This window comes from Channa argus, chromosome 9, assembly GCF_033026475.1.
Source record: "Channa argus isolate prfri chromosome 9, Channa argus male v1.0, whole genome shotgun sequence".
NCBI classification, from domain to species: Eukaryota; Metazoa; Chordata; class Actinopteri; order Anabantiformes; family Channidae; genus Channa; species Channa argus.
The window spans coordinates 21,184,036-21,199,183 of NC_090205.1; the positions used below are offsets into that span (position 1 = coordinate 21,184,036).

At 39.9% G+C, this 15,148-nt stretch overlaps 1 protein-coding gene and 1 pseudogene across 2 annotated transcripts; one reads left to right on the forward strand and one right to left on the reverse strand.

The window, feature by feature from the left end:
- Positions 1-971: 971 nt before the first annotated feature.
- On the reverse strand, positions 972-5,850 carry LOC137133471 (uridine 5'-monophosphate synthase-like; annotated as a pseudogene).
- A 71-nt stretch (positions 5,851-5,921) lies between these two features.
- LOC137132634 (uridine 5'-monophosphate synthase-like) lies at positions 5,922-14,899 on the forward strand. Of its 2 annotated transcripts, none has more exons than XM_067515445.1 (7): positions 5,922-6,147; positions 12,568-12,657; positions 12,892-13,052; positions 13,136-13,253; positions 13,360-13,535; positions 13,621-13,735; positions 14,531-14,899. In XM_067515445.1, the coding sequence occupies exons 1-7, from the start codon at positions 5,964-5,966 to the stop codon at positions 14,707-14,709; spliced, it is 1,023 nt and encodes a 340-aa protein (XP_067371546.1). In that variant the 5' UTR covers positions 5,922-5,963; the 3' UTR covers positions 14,710-14,899. The 2 variants fall into 2 exon arrangements, with proteins under 2 accessions (XP_067371546.1, XP_067371545.1); XM_067515444.1 differs by lacking the exon at positions 5,922-6,147 and adding an exon at positions 9,400-9,544.
- Positions 14,900-15,148: the final 249 nt, after the last annotated feature.

Genomic DNA, 15,148 nt, shown 5'->3' on the forward strand with positions numbered 1-15,148 from the left:
AAATGTAAACATAAATGTTCCCAAGCAGGATAACAGAGGATCAACAATAAGGATAATAACAAAAATTAGATAATTGCAAAAGGAGCTCTAATTATGCATCTGAGGAAGGAGGCTTGTCTGTACAACATCCACAATGGAGGCAAACCAATCAGAGACCTTTTTACTACTCTGTGGGATGGTTGGTTTACACTGCCTTTTGTTTTTTAATTAAAAGGGACACATTCAATTTGATGCGCCCTTTTCCAATGGCCAACCAGATAATATCTCTGAGGCAAAGATGTAGCTCTATTAGCCAACTTGTGGCACTGGCAAACTGGACATGTGCCCAAAGAGGTCCACTTGTTAAATGCAGATATGGCTCATAAACAAATAAGACACGTGGGTGACATAAAAATTCTCATAAGTTGGCTAAACTTTATGTGAACCTAAATTGTCCCATATTATATTTGTAATATGATATTATTGGAAATGGAAAAATTTACCAGTAAAATCAATTTCAGGATTAAACTGTCAGTGATGGGTCTTGTAACGTGTGTAAAAAGATCTGACAGTGACCAAAGATTATTACTGTAAGGTATTAACTATTTAACTTATTTAATATTTTGAGCAATATCTTCAGCACAGTCCCTCAAAATGTAAGGTAAATTAAGCAATTTGTTCACTAATAATTCATAACTTATATGCACAAACTGTTACAAACTCACAATAATCATTTATGGACATATTGTGTGATGTACACTGATCAGCCACAACAATACCAGTCGTGGTGGTTTTAAACTTGGTAGACAGGGGTCATGATCAAAAGGTGTCAGAGCACATAGCGTGTTGAAGCTTGATGTGTATGAGGTTGTAAGGTGCGGACCACTCAAAGTGAGACCATTGATCAGTGTAGAGTCAACAGTACTTTCATTCAATTTACATTTAAATTACCAAAGGGAAAACTACCAATTACAAAATCACCTAAAATCAACCACATTTAAGAATTTATTAAATTTGGTGTCTCTAACCATAAGACATTTCTTCTTTTAGACATTAAAGCACAGTAAATTGAAGGAAGACAGCAAATGGGGTCACATATATCCAGTAAATGAAATACCAACAAGGGTACCAGAAAGTGGAATCTTAACCCAAAATAAAAATAAAAATTTATATTTTTCCAATTACACATCAGAATGGTAGGTTTTGAAAAGCAAAAGGCTTTACCTGAAATAAAAAGCCTTGATCAAGGGAATGGGACTGAGTTCCTGCTTAAAAAAAAAAACATCCTCAGCAGACTCCTTTATTAGGTCAGGGGGAAATACATAACCACAACAACTCTGTAAACCTGATATGGAAGCTGCTAAGGTCAGCAGTGTTAGGGACCTATGTTAGGGATGTGGGGAGACACACATGTCTGCTCAGCAGACCCTTAGGTCAGGGTAAAATTCATAACCAGAACAATCCATTCTAAAAGCTAGCTATTGCAAATGACCTATGATTTATAAACTTTGCAACTTCATCATCTGGCCACAAAGTCAAGGACACGTCAGAGATACTTCAGCAGATCAGGTTGTGCTGCTTAATAATAGGAGGGAATAAGATTTAAAAAATTTATTAAGACAGAACAAACAGTGGAATAAAAAAAGATGGTTACATTTAGTACCATGTATTCAATTATGTGCACAATGGAGATCTTGTTATTGGAATATTATTGATATTATTAATAGGAATCTGAAATGAGAGAATGATACAGCTCAAGGTCCCTGGTTTCTATTGGGCACTCTGGCTTATTCTCTTTGTGTAAGCATCCCAGGCTGACTTTCTGTAAGATTCAGCAGCTTTCAGCCTATCAGGGGCCTGCAGAACACCGCGTCCAACGATGATGACATCTGAGCACTTATTGTGAATAACGTCCTCTGGGGTGGTGTACTGCTGGACCAACGCATCACCTATAAAAAGGAGAGGGGCAAAGAGAGATGGAAGAAATGGGTGAAGAGGGATGGAAAAAGGGGGAAGTTGTCAGTTGTTCAAATGGCTGCAAACAAAGAGCAGAACCAGCAATTACTTGTGATGCTACAGCACCACCCTGTGTTAAAGACAAGTTACAGCACCAAACCTGAAACGGCACACACATTTTCCTCACTTGGATTTTTCACTTAGTCTTTGGCAATGCCGATTAAGATTAGGCATGGCCAAGGGGATGGGATGGGATGATTACTGTAAATGTGCTTAAGCAAAAGCTATGTAGTTTACTGTAAACTAACAATTTCGCCCAGTTCATTACGAATCTTTTTCTGACTGACATCCCTCCCAAACCCTCCCCTCTTTCTGCAAGGAGAAGACTACACACCAAACACTGAATCACATAATAGAGACATAAGGGGACAGAGGATCAGGGATAGTAACACCCAATCATTAATGTCAGTACTACCATCTATTTTACGTAGAGTATGTTTAATTTAAAGTTCTAAGTTGGGACTTTAGTGTCCCAGAATTGTACTGTGCTATACAGGGAGGTGTTTCTGTAATTCCAAGAAAGAGACAAAACAAAAACATAAAGCCATCGGCCTCCCTGTCCTCTAAAGATCAGCAGCTGCATTAGCCACTGAAAAACCCATATCGATCAACCACTACTCTGGAGCCCTTAATTACAGCAACGCGACACAATGCAACATAATGTACAATCAGTTTACCTCCTGCCTGCATCTGCACCCCTGGGGTCATGTGAATGAACTCTGGCCTCTCTGTGATCTTAGAGCCACAGATAAAGCCAATCACAAAGTCGGACTGCTCCTCTGCCATCTTTATCTGGAAAGACGAGAGAGATGAACAGCTATAGATAATCAACATTTCAGCAGACTTTAAAATGAGGACTGAGGAGGGACATGCTTACCGCTGCCTTCGTGTATTCACCAGTAGCTAGTGACCCCTTGGGGCTCATCTCTGCTATGAGCTAACAGCCTCGGCCCAGAGGTTTTCCAACACTACTCAAACCCTTGACCAACCCGGGCCCTGGCACAGCGTGAGCACTCACTATGTGGGACCAAGATGAGATGTGGTACAAGCCACCTGGAGAATAGATACATGACCACACTGTTAGGTTACTCAAAATAATGACACAGAATGGTGGATTTTATATAAAAGCTGTGTAAACATTTGGAATAATCTTCTTACCTTCATATTGATGTTTGACTGTGTTTCCACTGTCTGGAAACATATGATCTTCAAAGATGAGGAAGTTGTGTTTCTCGGCCAAAGCCTACAGCTTCTGGCTGAAGGTAACAGAATAATCCTATTGGCAGACAAGATAACAAGTTCACCTGGTTTGTCCTGACACTACTCTGCTGCTAACAAACGGACTGGTATATAAAAATATTCGTAAAATGGCACTATAAGAATATGATGCTTTATATTATGTAATATATCACCAAATTCATGTCTGCAATAACCAGCCACTCAGTCAGATGTAAACTTTCTAATATATACTAAGTTCTTTTTAGCTTAATATACTTTGACTGTGTTGGAAGATTACATACTTGGTAGTTTGGCTCTGTCTGCATAACTCAGCTCCAGTTTCTCTGTCCATTAAGACAATGGCATCTGTTACCTTTACCAAAAAACATTGATCTTAAAACAGGAAGCAGTGGTGTCATATAATTATCACTACTGATACTACTTTCTGATACTGCACCTTCAGCCCCTCTTTAATGAGCACTTCAGTCTCCAGAAGGCTGCTGCCAGTGGTCACTGTGTCCTCAATGATCAGACATGTGTCTCCCTTACAAAATGACCCCTCCACCAGACACTTTGTTCCTGGCAAGGTTACATAAAGAAGCATTTTGGTTCCCATTCTAGACAAACTGGTTACTTTTAACACTTGTTGGTGGGTTTGGCAAAGTCAGTATTCAATGAAGTAGGCCTAGATACTAAAATATTGTCAGACTCTCTTGATGGAGATTTACAAACTTAACTTTTAATACTAGAATGATTTTCTAAAATTGTTTATCAACATTGTAGGAGCTTAGGTCTTTCTATGGTTGGCAAAAAAAAGTAGCTCGATGTTTAGTGCTTTTTGAAAAGGAAAACTTAGTTAAAAATTTAGTTCCAACGCTGTATAAACATTTCATCTTTCAAATCATGCTGATCATCCCCTACCAGAGATGTAATAGAAGGGGTTGGTCTGTCACAGCTGAGTGGAAACACGGGCACTGAGAGGGTTGTGGACAATACAGAGAGCAGTGCTGCAGTAACTTTAATAAGGGCCGTGCCACAACAAGGTGGTATCAAAAAAAGCTGAATGCTGAACTATTTAAAAATTCCTTCCTTTTGTTTAATTAGCATAAACATTTACTATATAAAAGTAAATACACTTGGGGGGAAAGAATATAAGCAGAATTGAAGGTGAATTGTTTTGCCTCGAGTAGATGTAACATGAAATAGTAGCATAAAAATCATGGAAATTGTAGAAATGTAATAGCTGAGTACAAAGTTTAAGTCAAACACCTGAAGAAAAGTAGAATTTATAAACTACTATGACAATTTCAAGACATCAAGAGATTCTAACAATTGTCCAATCAGAAAAAATTGACCTATTGCTGCAGGTAGACTAAAACCACAAACTCATTTTACCATTTAAGTGCACAAAACAAAAATCTTAAATTAATAAAAGTTAATTTACTGAAAGTTTAAATGGTCTTTCTATGTTGATGTATGCCCAACTAGTTAAATCTGAAAGAGGACAATGCTCCTGTGTTTTCTAACCTTCTCTTCTACCCACCATAATCCTTGTTCTCCTTTCGTCTGATGAGCATAGGCAACAAATGTGTAGAGCTTATAATTGTGGCCAAAGGCAGAGCTGTGTATGGAACCCCACACAACAAGTCAAACTCTTGCATCTTCTCTTGCGTTTGCTCGTATATAAGACTTGAGACCTGCAATTAAAAAAAATATATACAATGTCAATTTAGTACTCATGATAGTGTATAAAGTTGATACAATGTTTGTGTAGCTGTGATTTAAATCAATTCTGATTTGAAGCAAAAATTTGGGGACTTTTTTAAGTTTTTTGTGTATGCTGCAGCAATGGCAGTCTATAAAAATAAACAATATTTATTGGTTCAGAAAATACACATTTACCAACTTATTAAGTAAACCTGTTGTAGAATCCAATTCATGTGGGTGCAACAGACCTCCAGTGCACACTATATTAGTAAAGTCAATAATACTTATGCTTTTAATAATGTGTCAAAGATGTTGATGCAACTACATGATGGTTTTGGAGCTTTGGTACATGGTCTGTATTGTGGATCATATATTTTACCTATTTTAACAGATAAGGACTGATAGGTTTTACTTATGATGGTGTGGACCCTAAACCGAGGGGTCGATTGAAATCCATTAGTGTAACTGCTGAACATCAATTTGTTAACTTACAAGGCCACGTGTCATCTTCCACACGGAAGGACCTCCCATTATAATATAATTATATTTCGCCTCTGGCTAGTAAATTTGCAGCATGTTTTTTCTATAATAGTTATCCAGCCATATTTGGATCAGTTAATTCAGAAGTTCTCGCAATATGAGGAAGACAATAACAAGTGTTTACCTGCTTCAATAGCGCCGGGTGGGAAACGAGAACCCTCACTTCGATGTAAATTGGCGTCATCATGCCGCTCATCAGCTTGTACTCCAAACTTCACCGCGTTTACATCGTGAAGCTTCAGGATTAAATTCTTGATGGAAATCTTTTTCTTCGTGTCGCGCACACACACGTTCTCTTAACTGCAGAACTTATATCTGGAATTCTTCGGGCCGCCATTACGATTGTGGAAGTGAGGTCATCTGGAAACTTCCTCGAATCTTGGCCGTCATGAACTCTACGACCCTCCCACCGAGAAGAAACATCCAATCAAGTGATCGCCTCTCTCTCTCTCTCTCTCTCTCTCTCTCTCTCTCTCTCTCTCTCGACCTCACTTAGAAAGTGTATGCGGTCGGGAGACTTTGGGCTTTTAGAAATGATTTTTTTAGCTGTACTAAAACTTATAAGCGACGTGGTCAGTAGTTTCCTGAAGGATTACAATGTAAACGTACAAGCTGAAGAGCCGCAAGATGACGCAGATTTATATCGACCAGAGGCCTCTCGTTTGCCACCCGGCGCTAATGAACGAGGTAAACACGTGTTACTTCCTCATATTGCGAGAACCTATGAATTAACTTGCCCTAATATTGCTGGATAACAATTACAGAAAAAAACATGCTGCAATTTTACTAGCTGAAATATATTTATATGATAAACGGGAAGTTTATATATTCAATTCACCTTTATTTATATAGCGCCAATTTACAACAGGCTGCTCGCGCGGTAAGCATATTGCGTCACTTCCTGTTTCTGCACACTCTTGGGTTTCTACCGAAGGACTGTTTACTGATTAATTGTAGCTGTTATTTTTATTTAAATAATTGATTTTTTCACACAAGAATCAATACTTAGTCGTAACATACGCTTGTATTACACAAGCACCTGCTTTTGCAAAACATAACCAGCTAAAGTTTACAAATTCCACATTTGACTTATATTAGCTTCGTTAGCTTAGCAGTTATCCGTTAGCAATGGCTTCTCTGTCTCCCTCTGTTTCTCCTTCACTCACTTGCTTGGTGTGTCTCATGTTCAGTTTTTCCTCTGCCTCCTTTAGTGATAATGGTATATGTAATAAGTGTAAGGTTTTTGCAGCTTTGGAGGCGAGGCTCACGGAATTGGAAGCACGGCTCTGCACCATGGAAAACAACTCACCTAGTCAGGCCCCGGTAGCTGGTGCGGGCCGACCTAGCGTAGCCCCTGCTAGCTGTCCCCCGGCAGTTCCCGAGCAGCCCGGAAGCCAGTCTGGCTGGGTGACGGTTCGTAAGAGATCTAATGCTAAACAGACGCCCGAGGTTCACCACCAGTCGGTTCACGTTTCTAACCGATTTTCCCCACTCAGCGACACACCCGCTGAGAAACCAACTCTGGTAATTGGCAGCTCCATAGTCAGAAACGTGAAGTTAGAGACTCCAGCGGCCGTAGTCAAATGTCTTCCTGGGGCCAGAGCGGGCGACGTTGAATCATATTTGAAACTCCTGGCTAAGGATAAACGTAAATACAGTAAGATTATTATTCACGTGGGAGTTAATGACACCCGATTACGCAAATCGGAGGTCACTAAAATGAATGTTGAATCGGTGTGTAACTTTGCCAAAACAATGTCGGACTACGTAATTTTCTCTGGCCCCCTGCCAAATCTGACCAGTGACGACATGTACACCCGCATGTCGTCATTCAACCGCTGGCTGTCTAGGTGGTGTCCAGCAAACGATGTGGGCTACATAGACAATTGGAATCGTTTTTGGGGAAAACCTAGGCTGATTAGGAGAGATGGCATCCATCCTACTTTAGATGGTGCAGCTTTCTTATGCAGAAATATGGCTGGTTTTATTAGACAACCAAAAGTATGACAATCCAGAGTTGAGCCTAGGATGCAGAGATCCAGTCCTACACGCCTCTCTGCAGTGTCCTTACAACCGTCACCCCCCCACAACTCCCACATACCTATAGAGACTGTGTCTGTTCCCCGACCTAAATTACATAAAGTAAATATGACAACAAGAGGAGTTAATCATAACAACCTAATAATAGTTAAGACTACTCCTCTTACAGAACAAAACCCCAAAACTATTAAATGTGGATTATTAAATATCAGATCTCTCTCTTCTAAATCTCTGTTAGTAAATGACTTAATAAGTGATCATCAATTCGATTTATTTTGTCTCACTGAAACTTGGTTGCAGCAGGAAGAATATGTCAGTTTAAATGAGTCAACCCCCCAAGTCATATTAATTATCATGTTCCTAGAAGCACAGGCCGAGGTGGAGGAGTTGCAGCAATCTTCCATTGTAGCTTATCAATAAACCCTAGACCTAAACATAGTTATACCTCATTTGAGAGCCTTACTCTTGGCCTTACGGACTCAAACTGGAAAACTCAAAAACCACTATTATTTATCGTGTACCGTCCTCCAGTCCCTTATTCAGAGTTCTTGATTGAATTTTCTGATTTTCTATCTGATTTAGTGCTTAGTACAGATAAAGTCATTATAGTGGGTGACTTTAACATTCATGTAGATGCTGACAGTAACTGCCTGAGCACTGCGTTTAATTCATTATTAGATTCAATTGGTTTTTCCCAAAATGTAAATAAACCCACTCACTGTTTTAGTCACACGTTAGACCTTGTCCTTACGTATGGAATTGAAGCGGATAATTTAACCATATTTCCTCAACTCTCTTCTGTCTGACCATTTTTTAATAACATTTGAATTTACAATAACGGACTATATAGCAGTCAGGGAAAAATTCCACTATAGCAGATGCTTAAGTGAAAAAGCTGTCAACAAATTTAAAGAAATTATTTCTTCATCATTTGCTTCACCATATGTTAATACAATGGAAAGTAGTCTCCTTAATGTTACTCCTGCACAAGTAGATTATCTTGTTGACAATTCTGCAGCCTCACTACATACAATACTCGATAGTGTTGCCCCTCTAAAAAAGAAGGCAGTAAACCAGCAGAGGCGATCTCCATGGTATAGTTCACAAACACGCAACTTAAAACAGGAAACACGAAAGTTAGAAAGGAAGTGGCGTTCCAGAAAGTTAGAAGAATCTCATTTAGCCTGGAAAAATAGTTTAAAAATGTACAAAAAAGCTCTCAGTGATGCCAGAACAGCATATTATTCATCATTAATAGAAGAAAACAAGAACAACCCCCGGTTTCTGTTGAGCACTGTAGCCAGGCTGACTAAGAGCCATAGTTCTATTGAGCCTACTATTCCCTTAACTTTGAGCAGCAATGACTTCATGACCTTCTTTATGAATAAAATTGTAGCTATTAGAGAACGAATTCACCAGATCCTCCCCCCAAAAATTACAGATAGATCTTCATGTACAGCAGTGCTAGAGTCATCGATAAGGCCCCACTCCCTGTTAGACTGCTTTTTACCCATAGATCTCACTGAGCTAACTTCAATTATTACCTCATCTAAACCAACAACCTGTCTGCTAGACCCTATTCCAACTAAGCTGTTCAAGGAAGCTCTACCCTTAATAGATACATTCATATTAGATATCATCAATCTATCTTTAGAAACAGGCTATGTACCACAGGCCTATAAGGTAGCTGTAATTAAACCACTACTTAAAAAACCCTGTCTTGACCCAGGTGTTTTAGCCAATTACAGACCAATATCTAATCTCCCCTTTATTTCTAAAATAATTGAAAAAGTAGTCGCAAAACAATTGTGTGATCACCTTCATAGGAATAATTTGTATGAAGACTTTCAGTCAGGATTTAGAGTTCATCATAGTACAGAAACAGCACTGGTAAAAGTCACCAACCATCTTCTCATGGCCTCAGATAATGGACTCATCTCTATACTTGTTCTGTTAGATCTTAGTGCTGCATTTGATACCATTGATCATAACATTTTATTACAGAGACTGGAACATGAAATTGGAATTACAGGAACTGCACTAGGTTGGTTTAAATCTTATCTATCTGATAGATTTCAATTTGTTCATGTTAATGATGAATCCTCCATGCACACAAAGGTTAGCTATGGAGTTCCGCAAGGCTCTGTGTTAGGACCAATACTTTTTACTTTATATATGTCTCCCTTAGGCAACATTATTAGAAAACACTCCATAAATTTCCACTGTTATGCTGATGATACCCAGCTATATTTATCTATGGAACCAGATGAAAATAATCAGTTAATAAAGCTTCAAGCCTACAAGACATAAAGGCATGGATGTCCCACAATTTTTTACTTCTAAACTCAGACAAAACTGAAGTCATAGTATTTGGGCCCAAAAATCTCAGAGATATGATGTCCAACCATATTGTTACACTAGATGGCATAAGTCTGGCCTCCAGTACTACTGCACGGAACCTTGGAGTTATTTTTGATCAGGATCTGTCCTTTAACTCACATATAAAACAAATCTCTAGAACAGCCTTCTTCCACCTACGGAACATTGCCAAAATTAGGAGCATCCTGTCTCAAAGTGATGCCGAAAAACTGGTCCATGCATTTGTTACCTCTAGGTTGGACTACTGTAATTCCCTACTTTAAGGATGCCCCAGTAACTCCCTAAAGAGCTTGCAATTAATCCAAAATGCTGCAGCAAGAGTCCTGACTGGAACTAGCAAGAGAGATCATATATCACCTTCACTAGCTTCTCTCCATTGGCTTCCCATTAAATGTAGAATAGAATTTAAAACCCTGCTTCTTACATATAAAGCTCTGAATGGTCAGGCTCCATCATATTTAGAAGACCTCATAGCACCATATCATCCCAGTAGACCACTTCGCTCTCAGAATGCAGGCCTACTCGTGGTTCCCAGAATTTCCAAAAGTAGACTGGGAGGTAGAGCCTTTAGCTATCAAGCTCCTCTCCTGTGGAACCAGCTTCCAATCCAAATTCGGGGAGCAGACACCCTCTTTACTTTTAAATCTAGGCTTAAAACCTTCCTTTTTAATAAAGCATATAGTTAGTTATAGTTATGCTGCCATAGGCTTAGACTGCTGGGGGACCCACCCCCCAATGCACTGAGCTCCTTTCCTCCCCTTGACCATCTCTCCTCTCCTCTCATCCCGCAATTGTCACCACTGTATGTCATTAACTCTGTGTGTTCTCTCCCGTAGTTGTCTTTGTCCTCCTCTGTCCCCCTCTCTCTGTCCCTTTCTGCAGGTGTCCCCCAGCTTTGAAGCTGTGTGTCTTCCAGCGTGAAGCTACTGGTCCTACCAATCTGCCCAATGTTTTGTTGTTGCTTTTTGTTGCTCTGTTCTTTTCTTTCTCCCCTTTCCACTCACCCCAACCGGTCGAGGCAGATGGCCGTCCACCCTGAGCCTGGTTCTGCTGGAGCTTTCTTCCATTAAAGGGACCACTGTTGCCTATGGCTTGCTCCAGGGGGAATTGTTGGGTTCTCTTTATATATCTTTATAATCTTGATTTTATTCTGTAAAGTGCCCTGAGATGACTTTGTTGTGAATTGGCGCTATATAAATAAAGTTGAATTGAATTGAATTGAACAAAGTCATCTCAAGGCACTTTACATAATAAAGTCCAGACTACACAAGTATGTAGAAGCAACCCAACAAATCCCCCTTGAGCAAGCCCTAGGCAACAGTGGAGAGGGAAAACTCCCAATAACGGAAGGACCCCCAGCAGAACCAGGCTCAGGGTGAGCGGCCATCTGCCTTGACCGGTTGGGGTGAGTGGAAAGTGAAGGGAGAAAAGAAAAGAGCAACAACAAAACATTAGAGGTTGGTAGGACACAAAATTAATAGCGTACAGTGGTGACAAATAAATGTATAGAGAAAATTAGGCGGGGAGCTCATTGCACTTGCACAAGTCCCCCAACACTCTAAACCTATAGCATCTTGATAGCTAAAGGCTCTGCCTCCCATTGTACTTTTGCAAACTCTTGGAACCACAAGTAGGCCTGTATTCTGGAATCGAAGTGGTCTAATCGGGCGATACAGAACTATGAGATCTTTTAAATATGATGAAGCCTGACCATTAAGAGCTTTGTATGTAAGGAGGAGGGTTTTGAATTCTATTCTAGATTTTATGGGAAGCCAATAGAGAAAAGTTAGTGAAGGTGAAATATGATCTCTCTTCCCTAATCCAGTTAGCACGCTTGCTGCAGCATTTTGGATTAACTGAAGGCTTTTTAGAGAGTTATTAGCACAACCCAAAAGTAGGGAATTACAGTAGTCCAACCTAGAAGTAACAAATGCATGGACTAGTTTTTCGGCATCACTTTGAGACAGGATGCTTCTAATTTTAGCAATGTTCGGTAGTTGGAAGAAGGCTGTTCTAGAAGGCTGTTCTAGAGAAAAACACAGAAATATTGTTAGTTTTTATAGACTGCCATTGCTGTAACATACACAAAACTTTATTTAAAAAATCCCTACATTTTTGATTGAAAGTTATAAACTGTATCAGAACTGATTTAAACTACAGCTACACAAACATTGTATCCAAAGTAACATTTGCAACTTCCACTGCCCAATTTCAGTCCCAAGGATGATAATGGAGGTATTGTTCTGGAGCTGAGTTATATAAACAGAGCCGAACTACCAAGTATTTAGTCTTCTAACACAGTCAAAGTATATTAAGCTAAAAAGAACTTCTGTCAAAGGAAGGTAGATTGGTTGTCCACCAATCTTACAGTTGTTGGTTCAATCCCCGGCTCCTCCGGTCACATGTCGAAGTGTCCTTGAGCAAGACACTGAACCCTGGGTATGTTCTGGGCAGTAGTAAAGAGCAGGGTCAAAGAAGAAAAAAAGAGAAGAGCATAAAGTATATTTTAGAAAGTTTACATCTGACTTAAATGTGGCTGTAATTGCAGGCATGAATTTGGTGATATATTCAAAGCATCATATTCATAGTGTCATTTTACGCATACGGTTATATACTTGCATGTATTGCATTTTTCCATCCCTCTTCAACTATTTCTTCCATCTGTCTTTGCCCCTCTCCTTTTTATAGGTGATCTGTTGGGCCAGCAGTACACCACCCCAAAGCCACGTCTAGAACAGAAACTGGAGCTGAGTTATGCAGAAAGAGCCAAACTACCAAGTATGTAATCTTCCAACACAGTCAAAGTACGGCAAGCTAAAAAGAACTTACTATATATTAGAAAGTTTACATCTGACTTAAATGTGGCTGGTTATTGCAGGCATGAATTTGGTGATATATTACATAATATAAAGCATCATATTCTTATAGTGTCATTTTACGCATACGTTTATATACTTGTATATATTGCATTGAAAATAATTTTTCATTTAGTCTCCCTCCTTTTGCTTGCAGACATTCACCCTCTGGCATCAAAGCTGTTGAAGATCATGGATGAGAAGCAGTCCAACCTCTGTGTGTCTGCTGATGTGACCAGCAGCGAGGAGCTGCTCCAGTTAGCAGACTCTCTCGGTCCAAAGATCTGCATGCTGAAGATCCATGTAGACATCCTCAAGGTAGAAGTAAAACCAGCCTGTTTGTTAGCAGCAGAGTAGTGTCAGGACAAACCAGCTGAACTTGTTATCGTGTCTGCCAACAGGATTATTCTGAAACCTTCAGCCCGAAGCTGCAGGCTTTGGCCGAGAAACACAACTTCCTCATCTTTGAAGATCGCAAGTTTGCAGACATTGGAAATACAGTCAAACATCAATATGAAGGTAAGACGATTATTCCAGATGTTTACATGGCTTTTATATAAAATACCCCAATTTTGTGTCATTATTTTAAGTAACCTAACAGTGTGGTCATGTATCTATTCTCCAGGTGGCTTGTACCAGATCTCATCTTGGGCCCACATAGTGAGTGCTCACGCTTTGCCAGGGCCCTGGTTGGTCGAGGGTTTAAGTAGTGTTGGAAAGCGTCTGGGCCGAGGCTGTTTGCTCATAGCACAGATGACCCCCCAGGGGTCACTAGCTACTGGTGAATACACGAAGGATGTGGTAAGCATGTCCCTCCTCAGTCATCATTTTAACGTCTGATAAAATGTTGCTTATCTATAGCTGTTCATCTCTCTTGTCTTTTCAGATAAAGATGGCAGAGGAGCAGTCCGACTTTGTGATTGGCTTTATCTGTGGCTCTAAGATCACAAAGAAGCCAGAGTTCATTCACATGACCCCAGGGGTGCAGATGCAGGCAGGAGGTAAACTGATTGTACATTGCATTGTGTCGCGTTGCTGTAATTAAGGGCTCCAGAGTAGTGGTTGATCGATATGGGTTTTTCAGTGGCTAATGCAGCTTCTGATCTTTAGGACAGGGAGGCCGATGGCTTATTTGTTTTTGTTTTCTGTCTCTTTTTCTAAATTACGGAAACACCTTCCTGTATAGCACAGTACAATTCTGCAACAGTAAAGTCCCAACTTAGAACTTTAAATTAAACATACTCTATGTAAAATTGATAGTAGTACTGACATTAATCATTGGGTGTTACTATCACTGATACTCTGTCCCCTTCTGTCTCTGAGTGATGTCAGTCAGAAAATCCTTCAGAACCTGCTCAGCTCTAAGATTCGTAATGAACTGGGCGAAATTGTTAGTTTACAGTAAACTACATGAAGTGAGCTTTTGCTTAAGCACATTCACAGTAATCAATGATTACAATGAGCTTGCTCTTATTAATATGGTGTGGATGAGAGAATGTGAGCAGAGCTGATATAACCATTATTCTTGGTTTTACTTGTTCAACATGAGCACTGAAACCTATTTCTATTTCACGTACCGTAACAAGTCAAAGTCCAGTCGGAGTGAGGAAAATGTGTGTGCTGTTTCACGTTTGGTGCTGTAACTTGTCTTTAACACAGGGAGGTGCTGTAGCATCACAAGTAATTGCTGGTTCTGCTCTTCGTTTGCAGCCATTTGAACAACTGACAACTTCCCCCTTTTTCCATCCCTCTTCCCCTATTTCTTCCATCTCTCTTTGCCCCTCTCCTTTTTATAGGTGATGCGTTGGGCCAGCAGTACAACACCCCAGAGGATGTTATCCACAATAAGTGCTCAGATGTCATCATCGTTGGACGCGGTATTCTGAAGGCCCCTGATATGCTGAAAGCTGCTGAATCTTACAGAAAGGAAGGCTGGGATGCTTACAAAAAGAGAATAAGCCAGAGTGGCCAATAGAAACCAGGGACCTTGAGCTGTGTCATTGTCTCATTTCAGATTCTTATTAATAATATCAATAATATTCCTATTAACGAGGTCTCCAGTGTGCACATAATTGTAAAAACGGCAATAAATGTAACCATCTTTCTCTGTACACCACACCACATTACTGTTCATTCTGTCTCAATAAAGATTATTTTAAATCTGATTCCCTCCTATTATTAAGCAGCACAACCTGATCTGCTGAAGTATCTCTGACTTGTCCTTGACTTTGTGGCCAGATTGATGAAGTTGCAAAGTTTATAAATCATTAGTCACTTACAATAGCTAGCGTTTAGAATGAATTGTTCTGGTTATGTATTTTACACTGACCTAAGGGTCTACTGAGCAGACTTTTTAGACGTAGACCGTCCCCAAGATTTGACCTTCTCAGAAATTGACTGCAGCTCACCTGGGA

Excerpts from the sequence above, each read along its gene's own strand:
- LOC137132634 (XM_067515445.1), top strand. The coding sequence starts at position 5,964 with ATGCGGTCGGGAGACTTTGGGCTTTTAGAAATGATTTTTTTAGCTGTA. Across the intron at positions 12,658-12,891 it reads AGAAAGAGCCAAACTACCAA|ACATTCACCCTCTGGCATCA; the intron begins GTATGTAATCTT and ends TTTTGCTTGCAG. Across the intron at positions 13,736-14,530 it reads GGTGCAGATGCAGGCAGGAG|GTGATGCGTTGGGCCAGCAG; the intron begins GTAAACTGATTG and ends TCCTTTTTATAG.